The sequence below is a fragment of the Tachypleus tridentatus genome, chromosome 7 (genome assembly GCF_004210375.1).
Source record: "Tachypleus tridentatus isolate NWPU-2018 chromosome 7, ASM421037v1, whole genome shotgun sequence".
NCBI lineage: Eukaryota > Metazoa > Arthropoda > Merostomata > Xiphosura > Limulidae > Tachypleus > Tachypleus tridentatus.
The window spans coordinates 75,868,376-75,893,387 of NC_134831.1; the positions used below are offsets into that span (position 1 = coordinate 75,868,376).

The 25,012-nt window shown below is 33.6% G+C and overlaps 1 protein-coding gene across 1 annotated transcript in view; it reads right to left on the reverse strand.

Annotated features, from left to right (window-relative positions):
- LOC143256003 (CD63 antigen-like) overlaps positions 1–25,012 on the reverse strand; it is a 32,320-nt gene that overhangs the window by 5,098 nt on the left and 2,210 nt on the right. The window contains exons 2-5 of the mRNA XM_076512527.1: positions 4,870–5,058; positions 3,524–3,598; positions 2,689–2,790; positions 1,041–1,163 (exon numbers count right to left, since the gene is read on the reverse strand). Of these exons, the coding sequence (XP_076368642.1) occupies positions 1,041–1,163; positions 2,689–2,790; positions 3,524–3,598; positions 4,870–5,058 (489 nt within the window). The remainder of the gene's footprint in view (positions 1–1,040; positions 1,164–2,688; positions 2,791–3,523; positions 3,599–4,869; positions 5,059–25,012) is intronic.

A 25,012-nucleotide genomic window follows, 5' to 3' on the forward strand; every position in this document is an offset into this window, starting at 1 on the left:
AAAAATCAAACCCAATTCTTGAGATGCACTACCAGCAGCTTTGTTGACTGATGGAAATTAATATTGCAAATTTACGTTTTTAATTTGGTAACAAGAAATAAATGCAAAAAAAGTTTCCAAATACTGAAACAAGATAATGCAAAAACAGTAAAATAAACTCTTGAAAAAGATGGCTAAGAAGCTAATTCATAAACAGCCACATGCGAAGTCAAAATATCTAAACAATGCTGTGTCAGCCAAGAGATCAAGGACTAAGTGGGAACTACTGGTGGCAGTATAGGTGGCAATGTTGTTGGTAGAGAGTAGCAGCAAGACGTACATGATCAGAAATGGTACAAAACTGATAGGGTACAAAGAACTAGTGCACTAATAACAAGTTTTGTTTAGCAATGTTTGGAGAACAAACAAGGATTTAGAGTTTTGTGCAAGAGGAAGTAGATCATATTGGAACTGAAATTATTCAAGAACAGCTGTGGCACAAAGACTGGTTGGATTAGAAACATTATCTGAATGCAAAACTGCATAAGACTTGCACCTAAAGCAGTGTAACTTCAGTGAAAGACAGAAAAATGAAGTTTCTACAGGTATAAAACTTAGTTGTGTGAAACCTGAGAAATAATTACATTAATATGACTACCATTTCAAAATCAATTTGTTTTTGTTTAGCATTAAGAGACAAAGGTGGCATGAAAATAGCTAGTGACAGGTCTACTGGAAGACCACAAAAGAAGTCTGATGTTATCCTAAAGCCTTTAAATTCCAAATTATCCAACACCAAACCTTATCTGCTGAACAAAGTGACTTCAGCATAAAAGTATTCCTAAAAAGGTTTTGATGACTTGAATTTGTTTTAATAGTATCAAAGTTAAAGTAAGGAGGAAACAAAACAATATATACATTTAATTCAAAGTGTGCTTTAAGTGCTAATTAATACACAAAACTATGAACTTAACTAAAGTAGGAGGGAAAAACCCATAATACTGCAACTTAATAGTAACTAACCAAACAGTTATTACTCAAGAAAATATTTTAAAAAATACCTTTTTGTAGTGATCTTTTTTACACTCTTTTTGAATGTCTTTTCCTGGACAACAACTGTAAGGCAGCTTGTCACCCAAATACTCTTTCCATTCGCTGGCATTATTTGCACCACAGCACTTCAACTGTAAAGGAATATATTATGTAGCTTTACATATTGCAGCTGTAATAAAATGATAGAGCTACTGTGTAAAAAAAGTAATGCAATCAGTTTTGACTCCAATTGTAATAAATGTTTAATAAATGTAACAAAGGAGGTTACTTTGAGATTACACAAAATCTTAGACAGTAAAAACAATTAAGTACAAACTATATGTAAAATATCTAATATTAGGGCCATCAGGCATAGACTAATCAATACCTGTAAGAAAATGAAGTTTGGCAAGTTCTTAGTGTTCATGTAACCAGCTTAACCATTTCATAACATGCACATTTTACTTCCTTTTGCTAAATAACACAGGAACAGACAGTCTACAACCATATTGCAAATAAGCCACAGTACTGAAAAATCCTAGATTTAATCTAATGAGCCCAAGCTTTAAGTGGACAGTTTCAAGTGTTACATGGCTTCATCCTTGTAGCTTCATTAGTTTAGGTACAGTATTCAGGTTGTGTATGTGGCAAGCTTCTATTCTACTTTGGCCTACATAGCAACATAGTACATGTTTCTTAATTAGTGGAGTATATATAAAAAAGTAATGCAACAAATACCAGGAAGTTTTACTTTAAAAACAGATGACTTGTTACTGTATCTCAATTTAGGCTCCCACTACCATTTGGTTTATGAAATTAAGTTTGTGACATACCATACCTTTTCATTAGAACAAAAATTCAATAAAAATCAAATATAACCGTTTGTTTAGGATTTATCAATAAGAGACAAATTGGTTAATTATGCCACTTTCTTATACAAAGACCCAATAGATCATGACATCTAACCAATTCTTAAGAGTTAGAGAATCTGTGCATTAGTCACAGAAAATTATCTTTAATCTCATAAAGTGGTTCACTATCATATTCTTAACCCTTTCAATGCAGATAGGACATTTCTGTAAATCAGAAACTATTAGAGATATCGATCGATCTATTCTTTGGCAATTTGTCATTATATGGGTAGATGAGTGTATGAATTATTTTAAGGCATTCTGTGGGGGTCACCTGCAGCCCCCTGGATGATTTGGCATGGAATGAACCAAAGGTATGTTAACAATCTTTAAAGATAATTTGAAATTTCATCCAGAAAACAGCTGCACAATTATATTGGCATGTGAATTTATGTAGTTCCTTTGCAGCTCCATTTTACCTATACTTTCAGTGCTGCTATAATAATTAGTGCTTTTTACCCCTAATTTAAAAAAACAAAGTATAATTATTGAAACAGAATAACACCATACTTAAATTTCATGTGCTGTCAGAACAATAGGTGTAAGACCTATGGTTATAGCTCAGTAAAGTTATTTACATACCATAAAAACAAAGCTCTTACTACACATTTTCCTTTAGTGAAAAAAAGTATAAATATTAAATTTGTCTAACAAAATTATTTTTTATAACCCCCTCTCATTGCTTAAAATGGTTGTAGATGCAAGTTAAAAATAATAACATGATGCTTATATCACCTGTGATAAAATGTTAGAGTTCAGTTCTTACATTAGATTGCATATCATCCCATGTCCTAGTGACAATATCATGGTCTGACGTATTGTAGTTCTTCATGGCATTCTTCATGTTATGTCTAATAACAGTCTCCACCTGAGAAAACAACAATCATGATTATGTTCACAAAGCACATCCACACAAATATGTAACCTGCAAAATAAAAATGATCCAAGACTTTCAAAACTTCATTTTTACCAAAAGAAATAGCAGTAGTAATGTCACAAAAGATATCCATTCTTGGAAAAGTATATTTAATATAACCTAAAACTGTAAATATTGTAATATTCACCACGAAATCATGTTAGAGCACTTCAGATATTTAAAATCAATATAATGACATGCTACACCTTTAGTAGCAACCCTACAGAGTTATATAACTTATGTCCTCTATAAAGGCTCCTGAAATCATTACTAAATTTTATCTTATGTAACTGCTTGATAAAAGCACCATAATGAGTGGATGCAAACAAAATCATACCCCTCACTTAACCCTTTTTCTCCCAATTTTTGCTTTTCAGTTCTTTTCTTTTCCAATTACTGATCTTTTCCCCTTTTTCATGACATGAAATTCCTTAAGTTTTCATACCTTTTTCACATTGGTCGAAAAGAGTATTTCACCCTCATGTTTAGTAGATAACCATCCAAGATGTCATTAGTTTGGTGTATAAGGTCACATTTAAATACAGTTTGTTTCAAAAAATGAACCTATGTCAAATTTATGAAAAATAAAAGTAATAAACAATCTAAAAAGAACTTTAATTGTAATTCTCTGAATACACAAGAAATCAGAGGAAAACATTTTACAGCAGACAGTTATTTGACCTACCTCACTCTTGTAAACATAGGCTAAGATACCAGCTGCCAGTTCAAGAATGAAGATGATAAATAACAGAACAGCAAACTAGAATGAAAAAAATGTATTAGTTAATTAAATAAAAGCAAAGTGTTGAGGCACAAGTGTTTAAGTTAATGTGGTATGTAATTATATAAAAAGCAAAAAATATTTCACTATACATGCAATTCCCTCAAAGAATATGAAAATTCCTAGTTACAATATAATGATAAATAGAAGTCATATCATACAATACTATCCACCCTACCAATTCCCTCCAGCTGGACATTTCAGCAGTTACAATTTAAAGTTCACCAGGCACAAGATTACAAAATCTACTACTAGAATTCTACCTTAATTTCTGAAGACATGATTGCTAAGTATTTTTAGCGAGTAAGAAATTTGGGAATGTTGCTAACAGCATCATGTTTCTATGAAATGCAAATATAAATGTCAGAATAATATGTTTGCTATGTTCATTAATGTGTATATCCCATTTCTACATACATGTATATTGTTAATATCTAATTTCTATACAACTATTACTTGACCTGATCTGGTTTACATATATAACCCAGTTACATTTTGGTTTTGGTTTCATTAAATATGGTTGTTTTAATAATATATTTTATTAAAACTAGTTTAATTATTTTGCTTTGTTTTTTCTTTAAGTTCAGTGTTTGACAGTGAGGTTTACTAGTTGAGGATACTAGAACAATATTTCTACCAAAAGCAAAACTGAGTGGCAGGTGCAGGATGCTAAGTGTATACTAACTAGCTGGATTATGGCTACTTGTTCTGACAACTAAAATCACACAAGATGAAGTCTTGTTTATACCCATTTAACATCTAGCTTCAGTATTCCATGAAACAAGTAGGTATTGTAGAACTACCATAGTAATCTTGTGTTTTGAATATTTTAGCACAAGTAACAGAAATGGATATACAGGGTGGCCCATGAGCCCATACCCATCCATATATCTTGTGTATCCAGTATCTGTGTGATGTCCCTCATTCTCACTGCATAATATTATGCAATGCCATGTTCTGCAAGACATTTTCCTCAACATAGCAGGGGATTATTGTTCCAAATGCCATGGTAACAGCTGCCTTCAACTCATTAGTATTATAACATTCAATGTGGATGGGTAAGGACTTACAGGCCACACCGTATAATGGGTCGGAAACATATAATCAATCTTCCTTCTAAAATGTCTGCTAGGTTTGTTTTTCCCGTTTGTTTACAGTGCCAAGTTTTACTAACAAAAACTTGCTAAGAATTTAGTAGCTATAATACTTTGAGCCTCAACTGCTTACAGAAATGAACATTAAAAACTTACAGTCATGACCATGCAGTAATTTTCCTTGATGGCACCACAGCAGCCCATGAAGGAGAGAATAAAGATGATGACACCAACAACAATGAGCAAGATTGGTGCTGATGCATACTTGTCTCCCAAGAAGTCCACATATTCAGCAGCTTTAGCCTGGACCCATGCTCCAACAGCAATGAGAGCTGCTCCAGTTACCTACAGTACAATTTGGGATATTAAAAAACAGTTTAAAAAGTCTTGATAGAAATGAATAAAAACCCTGTAACACAAGCACTTTTGAAATAACTCAGGTTAAAGGGTTTTTTTGTTTTTTTTATTCATTTCCATCTAGTACATAATAGATGATGCTATTCAAACAATAAACTAGTTCACCGACAATTTATATTTGAAATGCACACATTAATCTAATTCCTCAAATTAAGGAGGAAAAACAATTGGCATGCCTGTTTCAATGTCATTCACAATATCTTTGATATAGAACATTACAGATTTAGTTAATTACATCTCAAGAATATCAATAAGAAAATTGGTCACTGCTTTAAGTAAAATTTATTTGCACAAAAGTGTAAAAAATAAAGCCATATACTTAATATAAAATTAAAAAAAACTTGCAATGAAATAAATATATTTAAACATTCACAATGGTGCATTACTATTATACTTTGTCTTAATCATTTCTTAAAAACAATTCAAATACGTTGTGTTTAACCAATTTGCCCTAAATGAACAATTTCCAAAACATCCACTTTATATATAATAATTTGTACTGACTAATTTGTACCAAAACTAAAATACTAAAAGCCATTTTGTATACGTCTTGCCATACACTGGCAACGTTTGTAATTACGTTTTATTAGAATAAGCTATAATTTAGTCCAAATTAAATGTGCAAGATACACGTTACAAAACCTTGAACAATATTAACAGGATACATCCTGCTGGAATCTTGATGTGCAAGATATTTACTTAACTAACGGTAAATTATGTAAAACAAACGTTAGTTGATTAGTTTACTGGCGCAAAACAACCGGTGAAATTCGTAAATGACGAACTGTTACAAAATGTAAAAATTATTCGAGTTAAACTAAACAATGCCAAAAAGATTATGATAAATGATTTTAATAATTAAAAAGGCAAACTGGACAGAGTAACCGCCGCTAATGACACCGTCCAATATCATTGCTACACCCATGTGTGAATCTATGAGAGGGCGGGGCTATTGTGACTTAAGTGACTGAAACATTTAGTATTTTTAGTTTGGGTCACAACCACCTTACCGCTACAAGTAAATATTTTAAACATTAGTTTTTATACATGTGTGAAATAGTACAAGATATACGATAGGAAAATAATGACTAGTCATTTCGTTTATAACAATGTTTAATTTATAACATCTTACTCTAACGCAATAAAAATCGTTAGAAACTAATTTATCCTTTAGCACCAACCTTTAACACCAATAGTAAATTTTACTCCACCCTGTTCAACAGAAAACTAAAGCACCATTGTGACGAAATGTATGACGCATTTCATGAATCACGTGGTACATACTGACACAATTTTCATCATGTACAATTTGCTCAATAGCGACTAGGAAAACACATGACCAACTGCGAAATCATGCGATAAGTTCCATTGCACAAGTTATCTTTCAGCTGTGTTAACAAAATACTGTTTTTGAAGGAAAGGCCTCAAATCAATACCAAAATGACCTATATCCGAAACAATTCAAAAAAGGTGTTGAACCATCTCCAATTTTCCTTACAAATCAAGGTAAATGAGGGAGTAGCTACGAAAACGTAGATTTGGCTTTTTGTTCTTTACGCCATTGATAAATCCTAGTTTAGCCTTCGTGGTAATTATTTAGGGTTCCATTACAAAGTTCAATCCATTTACGTTACTGTAAACCAAAAACGCATTTACGTGGAGTTAAGTCTTCAACTCCGATATAACGTAAAACTGACTTGTATCTGAAACAATTCAGAAGTATTTTGTCGTCTTTGGCATTATATCGAGATTTGCAAGGCAAATGAGAAAGTGTCAACTAGGTTGTAGCTTAGGAACTTGCTGACGCCCATGACAAATTCTACTCACCCTCTTAGGAGAAAGTAAAAGATCTGAAATTAAACCTATCAGATGCTCAAACTGGTTTCACGTCAAACACCATATAGTTAGAACGTTTTTATGATAGATGGACAATAAAATTAAGGTTCCGAGGTTATTTAGTCGTGGAGACGACTTCCAATAGTAGTTTTGATACACTTACAAGAGCTGAAAATCCATGAAAAACCAGAAAATGAAGGACCGGAAGTCGGTCATTGATCTTACTGGTGTGTTTCCAGTGACAAATTCCCTTTGCCGTAATAACATTATATACAGTGGTACGATAATATTTGCATTCAACCCCACACCAAAATGCTAACGGTTATGGAGCATTCTTTACTGAAGATTGGTTGGTTTGGCGTTTTATGGCAAAGTAACTAGGCTGTCTACGTCAAATACCCGGTAAAATGTTAAAATGAAAGTAAAAATAATAAAATTCGTAAAAATGAATCAAGATAAAACAAAAGTAAGTTTTGAATCAAAAACAAATAACGTTAAATCCAATTTTTATATCTAGTTTACAGAAATAAGAGAAACTACAGTAACACAAGTTGTGAAGGACTTTCTGTAGCATAATTTTAACTCGCCAGGATGACTAACGGGCACGTTCAAATATCAGCGTTAGTCACATGAAGTTGGCATTTCCAGTCCTGGTTTCGAGTTATTTGACGTCACGGTTGGTTGGTTTGGTGTTTTATGGCGCAAAGCTATGCGCCAAACATCCGGTAAAAAGTTGAAATTAAAGTATAATTAAGATTTATAAAAAGAAATTAAGGTAAATAAGTTTAATTTGAGTTGAAAACATGGCATTATATCTTTTTTTTTTTTATCTAGTTTACAGAAGTAAGAGAAAACCACAGTAATACAAGCAAAATTGTTTTTATTACAACTCGCCAGGATGAATAACGGGAAGTTCGAACAGTGTTAGACACCTGGAGTTGGCTATTACCAGCCCTCGTTTCAAGTTATTTGACGTTACGGCCATTTTCTAATTTCAAATCGAACTAGATGTACTTTAATTCCTAAAAAGAAAGCACATTAAGAAAGGTCTAATTTTATAATAGCAGTAAAGATTAATGGCCTTGAAAAAATTAAACATTTGTAAGGTGGAAAGGGTCACCATCGCTAATAACACTAACGTTATGGGCACACCTTGGGACAAAACATGTTTGAAATGGTGCCGTCATTGAAAGTCGTAAAGACAAAACAATAAAATATGGCTCACTATGACCCGAGTGTCACACAGACAACACATTGGTGCAGTCTCAGATTAAAGAAAATGAGTTGAACTAACCAAAGCGTAGTCTAGTTATGACAACTTCCTCTTTCCAATCTTTACAGAAGCGAGACGGCCAAAGCCCAACAGTATTTTATTTGGAAAAACTTTTTCGCGTTGCGCACTCCAAGTCCACTGCCAAGTGCATGGAGCCGGGCCTTGAATGCAGGACCATATTTCATGTATGGAACAGATACTGCAGTGACAGTGTCAGAGCAAACAGATTTAGCTACCGTATCGGTGGGCCCGATCCCGTAAATATCAACGTGGCCTGGTATTTAGAAAAATTGGACAGAAAATGTTAGAGAAATGGGCTCACAGGATGAGAACAACATGAAGTGATTTCAGGGCCAGTAAAGAACTAAGCAAGTCAAAATAAATTGTGCAACTTGAGTACTGACTAGCTTTGTGATCCAGGGCAAGAGAAATGGCAGCAGTGAACACTGAAGCTGTAGAGGGGATTTTGCGCACAACTGCCAAACCACAATAAACCATGGCAGAGTCCAGTCATCTGTTTTCGAACTTTCTGTATAAATAGGAATGGAAGGATGGTTCGAAAGATTTTAGTAAATAACGACTACTTTCAATCGGGAGTATCAGCTTTTCTCAGATGACTTAAAGGTTACATTTGGGGATTGTAATAAGCTATGTTAGAGTGGGCTTGACCAGTAGATACTGAAATGTTATTCACGGACAGGCCCAATTCATCCAACTGTGCCTGGATATGAAAGCACAAAAGAGCAATGACAAATTGTTTGCTCTGAAAAATCATGGCCCAACAAGGAAGGAAAACCATCCCACGTGGTGTGTTGTAGTAAGGATCGAAAGTTCAAAGCCTACAGTAAAAAAACAGTTGCAAACAGCAGGAGGTGTAGAGGTTCAAGAGACTGTATAAGCTCTGAACTGGGGAAGTACAGAAAGCACGTGCAGAGCTGAAGTCCCTGATGATGAACAGGGTCCAGCATCTTCAAGGCCAAAGTCCTGGCAGAGCCATAGACCAGTAACCCATAGTCTAGTTTTAACTGAATAAGAGCACAATATCATTAGCACAGAACATCGATCTACTCCAAGTGGTGGAAAAGGGAACACAAATGTTTAGTGTTCTTGTATATTTGACTCGTAGCTGCGAGTGTATGGTATAAATTTCAGCTTACAGTCAAAGATAAACTCCAAAAATTTTGTCTCAGGGACCACAGGTAGCACAACTTCAACAGTATGGAGTTCAGGATCACTGAATACTCCATTGGCAGAAAAAGTGCATGCAAACATTTTAGAGAAGTTAAAACTGTTTACTGTGTTCCACTTCAGTTAGTGATTGAGAGCAGTCTGTAGCTGCTGCTCAATATAAATCATGTTCAACAACTGACATGAGATGTGAAAGTCAACACAGAGCCCATTTGCAACAGTAAGAGGGAATGATTTGGGGATGGCATCAATCTTTATACTGAAAAGTGCAACACTCATAACACAGCCCTAAGGCACTCCAAGTTCCTGTATAAAAGAACGGGAAAGTGTCGAACCCACACAAAGTGGGAATTACTTGTCCATTAACAAAAATAAAAATGGGCAAATGACTATGAAACCCATATAAATGGAGGTATCGCAAAAATGCCATACCTCCATGTAGTATCATAAGCCTTCTCAAGGTCAAAGAATTTTGATACAAGATCTCGTTTGAGAAAGGCTTCTCTGATGTTAAGTTGAATCAGGTGGTCCCTGATGGAGCCATGCCATCAGAACCCACATTTGATGGGCGAGAGGAGGTTGATTTAAGAAACTAAACAAGACGAGCATTAACCATCCTCAGATCTTCCAGAGACAGCTTGTCAAAGCAACTGGACAGTAGTTTGAGAAAAGCTTGGGATACTTCCCAGGCTTAGAAAAAGAATGGACAGTAACCTGGCACAAGGCAACAGGAAAAATGCCAACTCCAGTTAAAACAATCAGAAAAATAGTAAGAGGAGACAGATGGTGCAACAACTTGTAGTATACATTCAGGTCCAACCAATGTACTGCCAAATCAATGAAGAGCCAGTTTTAAGTTCCACCAGTGTAAAGGGGTGATCAGTCATTAAGAGTCGGGCAGTCATTACCTCTTTCCTTTTGAGCTGATTGTCTCTAAGACGAAGAAAGGTGAAGCAGAAGTGCTAGATAACTGGAAAAGCTTTCACCTAGAGTATATGCTATGTTCCAGGTATCAGCTATTTCCTGGCCATTAGAGAGCAAGATCGAAAGGAAGACAATTATATTTCGCCCACTGACCTTTTCAATCTTGTCCCATACGACTCTGGAACTGGTGGTAGAAGATATGCTGATTGTGAACTTAATCCAAAATTCCTTCTTGCTTTGACCTCTTAACCACGGAGCATGTGCATGGACCAGTCAGAAAGCAATGCAGTGCAAGAGTGTTGGACACCTATGAAAAGTATCCAGGCCTGTTTTTGAGTCTTTTGTACCATGTGGCAGGCAAAACTCCACAACAGACGAGAATATAATGGAAAACGTGTCGAGGTTTTAGGAATACATTAAGCAGCTGCCTGTACAATTCAGGCAATTGCTGTTGCCATGCAGTCGTCTACTGACTGCTTACAGACGATGGCAGGATCAAGTTATGCGAGAGCAGTGAAAGAGCCAGTTGGCTTGATTCAGCTTTCATCAGGGCACGCTGGTTGAGTAGCATGGACCACAGCCAGTTTATCAATATTATATAAAAATGATCACTGCCACCCCTCCACTAAAAGTGAAAGAATATTGAATGAGAAGCAGAAATCAATAGCAGTAAAGGACTGACTAGCTGCATGAAAATAAGTACCAGTATTAAAAAGTTGATCTGAGAGCACACTTTACAGAGTGACCCCTCCCAAAGTATCTCCCCAATGGGGATTATATCCATTAAAGTCCCCCCCCCAGATTAAAAAGGGAGATGGCAACTGTTCAATGAAAACATCCAGAGCTGACTGATTATAGATCTCTCGAGGTGACAGGTAGAAAGCAAATAGTGATGGTACAACCCAAGGAAACAGATGGCTATGGCATTCAAGGGTGTGTGAAATTACAAAGATAGGGTCGTCACATGCTGATCAACCAACAGTGCCATCCTTCCATGACACAACCTGTCATTTCTGTACAAAGAAAACTACCGAAAGGTGACTGTCTACAGGTTTCAGAAAAGTTTTCTGTAAGGAAAGACAGAATGGTAGGAAGCAAATCAGTGCTTTCATGTCATCCAGATTAGAATGTAAGCCTCAACAGTTCTATTGTATCAGAGTGGCCATTTTTAGTTGTGTAGGCAAATTGGGTGGAGAACCCTTCTGTTTATGACCACGTCTTTTCTTTATTCGAGGGAGGTCTGTCATTGGAAGAGATTTTCAGCAACAGAGGACCTGAACGAATGATCGTTTTGCATCTTGGGGCAGGAGAAGAGGTATCCGAGGAAATGCCCATACCCAGAACCAAAGGAAGTCGATCTTGGGGCATATTGAAATGGATGTTAACATTTATTCAACTTTAACCATGGAGGTCAAAAGACTGCATAATGGTTTAAGAATGATTCTTTGAGGCACAGAGATCCATCTGCACTCCCACTGTGGTAGTGGAACGAAGTACAACAGCAAACGTCTGAGATGAAGTGGGAGACTAACTTTCGAGCTTCAGGATAAATAATGTTTTGAGTTGTCTTCAAACACTTTGGGCAAGAATGAAAGTACAATAGGTAAGAGCAATTGCAGTTAACGCAATGAAGGTCTGTTTCACACTTACGTATCGTGGTTCTTGCCACCTCAACAAGAGTACATCAAGGAACTACAACATGTGCGAGTGACCAAACTGCTGACACTGGAAACATCTGAGAGGGTTTGGAATGTATGGCTGTACCTTGCAATTCAGATAACCAGCCTTGATAGTGGCAGGTGGACGTGGTGACAAATGTTAAAATAAGGATATTAGTCAACATCATAATTCCATCTTTGCAAGTAGAGATAGGTCTCACTACAAAAACTCCTTGAATGGAGAAACTAGCAAGAATCTCAGAAATGGGGATGTTCTTCAAATCCTTCAAAATTAGCTCGTGATGAATTCAAATTAGCAAGGGTTGTAACCTTAATAGGTATATCCCCAATCGCCTTTGAATGTAAGAGTTCACTGTTGAGATGTGAATATTTCCACCAATGTCACCAGAACAAAGCTTTTTGACTGACTTGAAAGCCAACAAGTCTCTTTAGTCCCTTCCGAATACAAAAGGGAGACATTTACCCTAAAGGTTTCTCTGGAAGAATGTAGGATAAGAAAATGACGTACAACAGGTGTTACAGATGTAGAATGCTGCTCAGAATCTTTAAGACGTGGTTGTTCACCCATGGACTGTTTTAACAATTTTCGTGTTTATTTGGAGGATTAATAATTTTTTCAGTGCCCACTGAGCCCACCCACCATGGAGCCCTCGGAGTGGATACACTAAAATGCTAAACAAGGGCACTGCAGCAATGCCAGGGTTTCGTGAGCACTATACCTAAACACCAGCAGCAGATACAATGTCCAAAACACCTGTTGAAAATATCCAACACTGGTACCTAGTTGAACTTAGCCCAAGTAGACGTGCCTAGTTGAACTTAGCCCAAGTAGACGTGCCTAGTTGAACTTAGCCCAAGTAGACCAGTCGATTGACTCTAGGGGGATGTCACTCAAAGGCCGCCTGGCTACAGGAATAAGGCCAAAGTGGTGTGTTATGGTTGGAACCCTCAACCACCAGGATCCTTTCCTCCCCATCAAGGGTTACCACGCACGGCAAACACGTAGGTGGATGTTTAGATCCCAGAGGAAGTAAACTGAAAGAACAGAACCTTTCCTTTACCGAAGATTAGATAATCTTGACCATCCCAATGATTCAGAAAAGTATTCCATTCTAAATAATAAATAGCGAACTGGTACAAGTTTTAACGAAATACCAACAGATCATGTGAAAGAATCGGAGCGAGAATACAAACAGTTTTCTGGATATACAGTCTGTTGAACATTTCGCAAAACGATTCAAGTGTTCTGTGAAGTAAAACTCGGTATGCCCACATTGTTGTACAAGAAGGTATGGGAGGTTAAAGTCATAATACAATATGTAAAGCGGGCCTAACTAGCGTCAACTTCAAAGTAAATTAAATTTCACATCGCCTAACTTGCTGAACAATGTCGCTTGAAATTTTACATGCATAAACAAACTAGGAAAACTAAAAATATTCGTCCTTATTTCCGAACACAGCTACAACTGTGTGCGAGGCATTTTGTTCATCAAATTCTGGTTTATGAAACTAATTTGTACTTCATGAAGGATACAGCCGAAAGTAGGCTGAGGTACAAATTATTCTTGTACTTCTACATGCTGGGTGAGGCACCATTTTCATTCTGCGTGTACAACCAGTTTCTTATTAGTCATACGTTACGCAATAGTTTGAAGTAGGATTTCTGTGAGAGGATAAGCAGCGCCGACTGGTCCAATCACGAAGAAGCACGTGAGTAAACGTCTGAACACACGATGCAGACCCTATTAAAAACTATTCCTCTACCGTTATGCATAACGAGGTAAATAACACGAGTCCATAAACCACCGAGATATACCAGTATTCATATACATGACAAGCTTTACGATACTTCTACAGTGTCCTGTTGCAACTAGTGACCAACAGTACAGCTGGTTTTTAAATAAACTGTAGAGGCGCAGTAACCACTACATGTAAACACTTAATGAACAATGAAACCGTTCTTCTAAACTCAAATAACAAAACAGTTAAACTAGAGAGTTAAATATTTGAGTTTCAGTACCTCATGTATCGAAGGACTAAAACACTAGACTGAAAACAAAAGTATTTACACGGCAAACAATGGTTTAAACGCGCCCACTCACAAGGAAACAAGATACAATATATTTAACTTAAAAATAAAGGTGTATTCATAATCATCCAGTTTAGCTATATAAAAACACGTACATTCAACATTAAAGGAAATCAGGTTTAAAATGCATGTGAAGCTGGTAAACAGGGAGGCTAATAGTCGTACCCCATTCACTATAGCCCCACACAGACAACTGTCACATTCAGAGCTCAATATACTAGTGTTTCACCACTATTTAGAAACGAATAAGCTACCACGATCACGAGATTTCAAATACTCAGAACGTTTCATAAAGTAACTTAAATGTCATATACAAGCAACAAGTTGCTCTATTTTCGCGATCTAATCGAGAGTGGTAAAAACAAAAATATAATGCTGTACCATTCTAATAATCTTGTTTATTCTAAATTGTAGATTACATTATGATAGATCACTAAATGTTAGTTTGTCTGCTCTAGATGTGTGCTCGTTAAGACAAAAATAATCACTAGATTATTTCACTAAGTAACAACGTGTAGAAAATTTTCCATTCAAGTTAATTTATTAGTAACCGGCAGAAAATACACTTAATACAGCAAGTTATTGTCAGGCTATTTGATAAATTAAGTAACTTCAACTTGCTACGTCTATAGTATCAGTTAACCTGATACAGAACGAAAGGCCTTGACACTAAAAACAAATACAGCGTGCTTATATTAACCATGCGATCTCATTCAGAATTCCTAAAAAATATAAAAGCCAAATATAATAGTTTGAGAGAATCACACCTTAATATTTCACAAGTCTGAAAAAACAAAATTTGAAAATTCTCAACGTGTTCATCTTTGCAAGAAGAGAAATCGACGTTCTTTATGAAATGAGAATTTTTACGATATTTATGACAACTGTTAAACAAAAATAAAATGGATTCGGGTTTTAAGGTTAATTACCTATAACTCGGCAACATTTTACTGTGATTGAAAAAACAAACAAACTAAGATTTGTTTTTGCGAAAATCAACAACCTATGGAGTTGATGTTTCACAAGTGTTCGACCCTGAGAAACGTAACTTATCAGAAATTTAAAAAATTTGAGTTCCAACTCCCGAGTTTTGGGCACTAATTTGAACCCGTATTTCATAAAATTATTTATGGTTATTTATAAATACGCTATTGGACCGATTCACTGCTATAAATCTAAATATTTCAACCTGTTCGATAGCAGGGACCACGGATTAAGACGAAAAAAAAATAAAATTACGATTTACAAATGAATAAATATTATCTGTTCTGTTTTCGTGAAATCCCGTGAGTCGGTAAAGTTACGCAAGAGCCGGTAGTCGTGAAACTTTTATTACTGTTCGTTATTTGTGTGGTTAAATTACCTACGTAAATAAAATAGTCAAGACTATTTTGAACGCCTGGTATTTAAGGAAGTCAAAAATAAACAGGCTAAAGGTTTTCTATGTTTATTTAATGACAGTAGGGCTAGAAATTAGTTCGAACATGTAACGTGTGGCATACTTATGTTACTAAAAAGCGTAAGTACATCGAGTATTTACACCCCAAAAACGCTGATCTCACGTAAGCAGGTTCATGCGAAATTTATCATAAAACAATTTTGTGAGACCGAATTTTAAAAGCGTTATTACGTAACAAATCACGCACAAAATGAGATCACCTGAACCTTCATGGCTGTCTTTGTACATTACCATTGAAGTAAAAATCTAAAACCTTTACTTTCAGGAAATTACTCATTCTCTTCTTGAAAACTTAGTGCTGGCCCTCACTACTTCTGATGACAACTCATTCCATATACAAGTCAACCATTCTATCAAACACTATGGTCTTAACTAGAACTTTACCCACCTTTTTTCAAATCTGAAGTCTGTATCTTATTCTCTTAACTAATTTCAGAAGCTGTAACCCTATCAAATACCAAAATCTTTCAAAACTTCAAAAGTGGTCATATTTAACTTCTTAAAAAAAAAAAAAAAAAAAGGCTTAAGTGATCTTAAACCATCCCCATGATATCACATCTCTGAAATGATTCTGCAAGTCCTCTGAGGTACTCTCAATAACCTTTTAAAATACTGCTAGAAAGACCAAAACTATACACAGTATTCTAAACAATAAACAGTGGTAATTACAGAAGTCAATGTCTACAAACCTCAAAATTCTATTGGTTTAAGTACAAGTAACCTAAATCAACTTTCATAATTTGAATTTTGTTTACCACTATGCCAAAATCTTTTCATCCAGTCATGCTATCAAGTTGGTTCCCATCTATATTGCATCATTACCTTGTTCCTACTTCAAGTAAAAGAGTCTTTGCCAACTTACCAAATAATTCAATTAAGTTAGTACTCTATCTGCAATTAGAAATGTATGTATAGAATTTAACCGTTCTTGGCAAACTTTACCAATTTTATCACTTTCAGATGTCAATAATATTAACAAGAATGAACAAAACTAAAGCAATGAATGCTGCATACTTCACTAATAACAAGTTCAGCTTAACTGGATAACCATTCTGCTATCCAACCTTCATACAATCCAATTAGCATTTCTACAAATCCAATCATTGATACTTGGATAATAGAAAATGTACTTACACCATCCTTTTCTTCACAAATATGACAATAACATTTTATATATTTATACAAATGAAAATAAAGTACAGAACAATGTTTTGTTTTAACCTTCTTGGGTCATCTTCAGGTTAATAGTTTGCATACCAAAAATTTGACATAACAGGCCTTTAAAATTTTGGTAAGTAGCCAAAAAGTTAATTGTGGATAGTGTTGAGTAGCTATCTTTCCTCTTGTTTTACTGTATAAAGAGAGTTCAACTAACCTTCAGGCACCATTGCACTTTTGCTTTTCATTTATCTATCTATATCAGAAATGAGGGATCATATTAACCATTAATCACTTAAATTCCTGAACAATAAATTTTACCAACTAGTGTTAAGTATTTTTGGATTTCCTAGTTTCTTTAACTAGTTCCTAGCCTTCCAAAGATTCAGCAAGTCTCTCATCCTAGTTGAGAACTTCACCACTTTTAATTTATGGCATTTGTCTCACTGTTACAGCTTCAGTAAGCTAGTTTGATCTTTCCCATTATGGTTCTACTTTTATAAATGTGCCAATCTTAATTTTAAAAAAAGGTATAAAAAAATTTTCAAAATCTGTCCCACATTAACATAGTCCTAACTATTAATAAATCTTGTCTTAGCCTCAAAATTGTATTTCTAAGAATTAAATTGTTTTACTTTTTATTAATTAACTAAACCTAAAGCCATTTTCACCCAAATATTAAGACAAATGCACCTTATTTTACCTTACTTTAGTGCTGAATTAATCTTTATACTTTTTATATAAAAATTTCTATATTAATACACCAGCATGCTGGTTAGAAAAACCATCAGCAACCAATTAATCCAACACCGATATCAATCTCCCTAAAACTGAGATCTGAATGTTTAGGTCCTTCAAAGGATTAAGAAATGCTCAATCTAACAGCATACATCACTATTAAATAATAAGAATAAACAGTAGAAAAAAAGAAAATTCCACAAACTTAAACTTGTATTTCAATAGCTGCTCAACTACTAATACTAAACTATTAACTTCAATAGTATTTCTCTACAAACAAAGAAGCAGTTGACAGTCGGTTAACTTAAACTTCATATAAATGCATTTTAATAATGGAATTTGATTCAGCTACACAGATTTTAAACATATCATGGAAGAAAAATTAAATTATTTCATTTACAACATTTTTTTATTTTATTTTATTGTGTTTGTTAACACCTCAAAAACTAAAGAAAAGGGAAGAATACTGATGTCAAATAAATAGGCATCCTCATTTATTCTTTTTGTAAAAATATACATTTGTCTAAAATAAATTTTGAGGTCTTTCTTATGAAACACACTGATGAAGCGAAAATTCTGTACATAGAGAAAAATGGATATTTTTAGATTTCGTAAATGGAGTTCTGTACAACAAAGTTAAACAATAAAACTACTGTAAGCATTATTAACACTAATCAGTTTATGGCTTTTAGGACAATACTAAGAACACATTTCTAGGAACACTCCTGGAACAAAGAACCCAAAGCATAAAACAGTGTAAATGAAAGCACACAAGATATCGTTATACAAAAATATTATGTATTTTACAATTTTCTTTAGCCTATCAGACATTTGATTACAAACCTCCAAACTAATAACAAAATATGACTTAGAATATCCAAATATTGATCAACTTCAACACCTGTAAAGACAGCCTCTATGGATAACAACTTGTTCCATTATCATCCTACTGCAAATAAAACTAAAACAGGAGAGGTGTCCAACTTCTATCTTCATCTTATGACTTCATAATCCAAGATAAAATTCTCCCATTTAATTCTACCAGTTCTCATAATAAACGGGTACTTCAACAAATAAGTAAGGTTATCTCAGCGTGTTCTCATACAAACATCGATTCAGAGAATCATTAACAGCTTTTACCTCAACTTTCTCTAAACACTCATCACCTCCATCCTAATGCAAAATGAATAGAAGTGAGAACTGAGCAATGAGCTAGAAGTAATGACCACATGAAGATAAATTAACTGAAATTATAGTTTAATATTACAATTACCCAACTAGTAGAAATATAGTTATGATTTATTATTAATTGAAGGTTCTTCAGCTTACTGAAGTAGTTAACTTGTAATACAAAAAAGTTATTTTCCAATTATGACTAATTTTTACAATAACTAAGTCTCAAAAGAGAGATCACATTTTATCAACTATCAAGCTCTGACTAAAAACTACAGTACTCTAAAGAGTATCAAGTTTAAATAATATATGAAAGACAAATCTATCTAAGGTCCTCTATACAACCACACCCAAATTTATTTTTTCTGTAATTATGAATACACTGTTGAAAGTTAGTTGTTATGCACACCTATTCTACATAAATCTTATTATTGTTGCAGATCTATGCAGACTTATCCAGCTGTACCTTACCAAAAAGGAAGTGAATAAAAACACTGAAGAAAACAACCTTTGTTTACTGAAAAATACAACATTAGACAAAAAAATATACATTGTCAGACCATAATAACCATGACCAACTTAGTTATCAGCATTAAATATTAAAAGTTGTCAAATTCCTGAAACACCACATAGTAATGCAGCAAGATCATACATTGTTAGTTTTAATAGTGACATGCTAAAAAATCTTTCATTCCTTACAACATTAATTGTGCCAATTCATACTTTTCACATTTGTTTTACTTCATACTTAGATACAAATATAGGAATAATTAGAACAGAGTACAATGTGACAAACAGAAGAAACTGCCCAAACTGGCATTAAACAAGTTTGTTTTATAAGTCAAACAATGAAGTTGTTATAGTTTTAAAGTAAGTACAATCATAGAAAAACAGTAAGCGTAACAGATCTTCAGGACCCACAGATTTTTAATGCTTTTTTAATAAATGTTTAAACCATTGCATGAAATACAGTAACCATTAAACACAGATATTGAAATGTTTGGTAACTAAAATATGAAATGTTAAACAGTGATTTTGATTCTGTACCTTTAAGAGTAATGTTAAAGCTCTATTTAAAACTTACACACCACATGCACCTTACCTTAACCTTTTAAATATTAAGATATTCACAAATTTCATGATTATCCACTAAGCTAATATCAATCTTGTTGAATTAAATAGTGTTATTCTTTATGTAAAGACAATTCATTTATTTATAAAGTTTTGATATAACAAATCATGTTGCGAGTTTGGAATAAAATTGCAGTAAAATGAGATGGGCTAAATGTATGTCATTCCTTAGAAATGAAAGATTTCTAATGTCTTTAAACATTATGTAACATACCTCCACTCAACGTACAAGCTGAATAATTTCTACAAACTTTGAACCTGGAGAAAATCAATTTAATATTCACTTCCAGAAACTAGAGCAGTTAAACATGCAGAGCTTTGGAATTAACATTTAAGAACCACAATAGGGTATGTATACTAAAATACATTCTTACAAAAAATTACTTAAACAGTGTATAAAAAATAAAGTATTCCTATTCACTGTTAACAAAATCACTAAATATAATTACCATCTCAAAAAATACATTTCACAAATGAAGTGTTTTCCTAATATCAACAAAGTTAATACATACCAAATATAGATTGAGAAAAATAAAAAATTTTCTAGCATTCCTGTCTTCAGTATATTTAATACCAGAAACCAATTTAGAAATATTGATCACTTGGGTGCTCCGAGTTTTAGGTGAAGAGCAGTCAATCAAGTTAACATTACTACAAATTTATGTCGAAGTGTTTTCAGCACTTGACAGTAGATGTATAGCAAATCTTTATAAAAAAGATTAATTCTACAGGAGGACCATAAATGATGAAACAATGTACACGTCTCAGCTAGCTTGCATGGCATAGGTTACTAGCATGTTGTCACTTCTAACTACACATGGTAAGACACCTGTAAAGCAAGTGTAGCAACTCGCACTAACAGCGAGTTGATATGTACTGTACAGATGGTCACCATATTAAATCACCAACACAATACTTTGTTTTGTTTAGATGGAATCTTAGGACATTAAGATTTTTTTCCCCGAATATGGAATAACAATATTTCATGTATATTTACAAATACCATTCTCCAATTAGAAACTTGTATAAAAATACTGCTGAAGCTATTTTCAGATGAGTGAGAACCAACAAGCCCTAAACCTGTAATACTTGCTTTTTACTAGCAAATCTAAAAGTATACTACTCCAAAGCATTGTTTAAATCTAATACAATATTGCACGCATTTCCACACTTCATCTAAATGAAATTTAACTTGCAAGTATTTAGAGGTTTGTATTGAAGGTTATGTGAATCAAAATAAAGCAAGATAATTAGTGAAGTTGGTAATAAATGAGTCATTAGGTTCATTAATTGATTATTTTCATGAAATTTATAAAAAAAATTTATACCAGTTAATAACTGGTTTTGATTCCTATGGTTAGCAGAACAGATAAGGTATTATGTAGCATTTGCTTAACCACAAATACCATGGCAGTCACTTGAATAGTCAAAATAAAAACAGCAATAATCAGTTTGTTCTTGGGTCATAATACTAAAATCAGTCAGGCTGAACAAACTTAAATTAGTGTGAAATATACTAATTTTGATTACTCAATAGTTGGAATAATCCAAAAGAGCAATAAGAAAACTTTGACATTAATCTATGTTATCAATTTGTCTACACCTAGAATTAATATAAAACTATTTAAAGTTGGAGAAGTTAAGGATTCTTAATATGAAGTATTTTAAGACTAGTTCATTCACCAAGGCCATCTACAACAGCAGAAGAATCTTCAAAAGAATTAGTATCACAGATAGATATGTAGAAATTTTATTTGTAGTTATGAAGCTTATTTCTAATTTTTATCTTTTGTACAATTCAGCAAAATGTTTTGTCTAAATACTGCCTTACGTGTCATTTAGTGCATGTTTAACATTAAATGAATGATATTTATATTAAGACAACATGGGGTTAGGTTTCCCTAGCCATAACACAATATGCATACCATGTTCATGATTAATTATGTAAAAAGATTAAATAAGTGGCTTTAAATGTACAAATGTGGAACCTACTGGTCCAACTGAAGTTTCCCATTCACCAAATTAAAAACACAACAATCCATACATATGTAAACAAAGTCAGCTCTTATTAAAATACAAAAGTGCCTTTCTCTAAACTTTGCATCCACAACATGTGAAGACAACCCACAACTCAAGATATAACTATCCATAAAAACTGAAAGAAATGTAAATTTCATTGTCTGTCCAAACAAAAAGCCTTAAGACAGATGTTAGGTTATAAATAAGCAAACTGATACAACTAAATAACTTATTTCAGATGTATCATTTCTTTGAGAAGTATATAATATTGTGAATAAAGTAAGTTGTTTTATTATAGTTCTTCCTTATTAAATCATTACTATTGCCAGCTTACTTTTTAAAGTTGATATTAACAACCTCACTTTCTGTATTTTTAGGATGATTGTTTGCACTTGACAATCGAGTTGTTTTTATTCATTTATAAAGTACTGGCCAGGCACTCTTTCTTAATATCTTTTAAACCTTGTTGTCATTAGTAAATGAAGTTTCCATACCTTCATAGCAAACATTTGATATGCTACACATAATAAAAGACACCCTTAAGAACAACATATGGAAAAATGACCCATTTGGGTTGAGAAAAATTTTTAATGTAGAGGAGCACTCTTCTACGTAAAGAAAGTTTTCAACCCAAATTAGCCATTTTTCCATATATTTTTCTCTACAAGTGGGTTTTCTCAACATCACTGACACCCTTAAGAACACTCCACCCCACTTAAGGTTGAACCCTAGTACCCTGTCAAAAAACATCAGCATCAAAGTACACATATACAAACAATAAGGCTTTATGGCATCAAAAAGGTATGTTGTGCCCCCATAGAGTGAGTAGCTAAAAGTACATCACTAAAAAAGAATGTATTCACTGTTAATCACTTCAGTTAATGGAGAAAATGCAGTGAAAAATCTTAATCAGAAAGTCATTAGTCAAATCCACAGACTTCCATAGACCTAAATTAGACTTAGTCAAGAAAAAAAATTATAGTAATTAGGGGTGGAGGGTAGATTAATTAAAAGGTTACCTTTTTAATGAGTAGTAAAGAGTAGCTGTTAAGAAAGATCTAAGACGTAAGGGAAAGATAATCAGGGATTTGCTTAGAGCAACAGGTAGAACATTTGGATCTGTAACTTTTCAGAGTTATTCTAGAGGTAAGCTTCACTTAAAATAGGTTATTTGTTCAGCACAAAGCTAAACATAATGGGCTATCTGCACTATTTATGCCCACTACATTATTATGCTATGTATTAAAACAATTTTACATTTTAAGAGACTTAACTTGCTGTTAAGCCATAGAAACCAACAAATTAGACAGCAGGATGTTTGAAGGTCTTTTATACAAACAGTAGAATTAAGAATCAATTTAAGTTACTCTTACTGTAAAGTAAAAAACAAAGTAGATGGTGCAAGGAATAAAACTGAGATGGATGGCTAATATTTGTTGGTTTGGCATTTTATTTTACATAGCAACTAGGTTATTTGTGCCAAACATGCAGTAAAAAGTGAAGTAAAATTAAGATTAATAAAAATGAATCAAGGTAAAATAAAACAAACTAATTTTTGAATAAAAAACAAATAGCATTAAATCCAATTTTTATATCTAGTTAACAACAGTGAGAGAAAAGGTAAAGTAATACAAGTTTTAAAAGGCTTTCTGTAGCATAATTATTTTTACTTGCCAGGAAGACACAATAAACAGGCAAGTTCAAACATCAGCTTTAGTCACCTGAAGTTGGTCTTTCAAGTGCTGGTTGAATTATTTGATGTTACAACCATTTTCTAATTTCAAACTATTATCAGTGGATTTATGAAAACTTGTATTGGATTAATACTGATAACAGGACTTTTGAAATTCTTAAAGATATTTATTGGTGACAGTTGCGTAACTGATCATATGAGATTAACTATAGCCTGAAGACAAAGATAATAGTCCAGAGACAATCTGTACAAACTTACAATCAAGGTTTTAGGGTTGACACTTTTAAGTGGTAGTTATGCAACAACTGATCAGACAAGTAAAGTCAATGAAAAACTATAGTGATATCAGGATTGCTACAACTAAGAATGATGTAATAATCATAAGATATTTACACATACTGATTAGCATTGTATAGAGTCAAGTAGTAAAGGAAATGCAAGTTATCTGGGATGATTGTGTTTTTAAACAAGTTAACAAAAAGCCAATCAGGTGGGATGTAATTTTAAAAACTTAACAGGTCATAAAGATACGATTGCAAGAGTTGAAGGAGGAGGGGGCATACAGGAGTTATTGTTGCATGAATCAGGATTAATGTTTTGATAAATGTTCAAATAAAAAAAGATGAAAACTCATTTTATAATTTCCAGAAAGCCAGTTTTGAGACCATGAAGTAAAATTTATTATAAACAATTCAGAAAAATTAAAAAAGGCATAACATATACTTTGGTAACAGTAAAAACAATTATAGCTTTTAATTCAGGACAGGCATGTTCCTATAAAAAACAAAAGGTAGAGAGCACACCTCAGTCTAATTGAAAAAAGACAATAAGGATTATCAAAGTCTGATGGGGAACAATGGGCCTCTTGTTGATCTCTTCATTTCAAGACATCCATCTACTCTAACATCTAAAGTACTCTTCACACTTCTAATCCTCAAGTCTACCACAGCTAAAGACAATCTACTCTAAAGGCTGAATGCTCGGAGAAATAAAATTGCCTAAGTTACAAATATCTTGTCTAAATATTAAATCTATACCACAGTCCTACTATTATTATTAACAGAATTACATACTCAAAGACTAAGGATTAGATATGGATGATCAGTGGAATTTTAAATTGATTCATCATTAAAGCTCATTAACTTATTTTAGCTAATCAGTTATTCTTAAGAGCTGGAGTGATTGAATATAATTGGAAATATTACTTTTACAATTAGTGGGTTATTTCATGATACAATTATCTGATCAATAAGTAGTTGATTATATCAGTTGCTCTACACTGCCAGGGATTTAAATTTAAAAAGAAATTAAGAATTTAAGAAATAACTTACTAAAAATGTCAAAATTAACAGTAAGAAATGTTATGTAGATGCAAGGTAAATAAAATGTTAGAATGGGAACCCATAAAATGCTGATGTCAACATTATAGTTTATTACTGAAACAGTAAAGATACAACTTTGTCTTCTTACAAAATACTAGCAATATTCCAGACCGTGAGCATTTTATGTGAAATATAGGAAT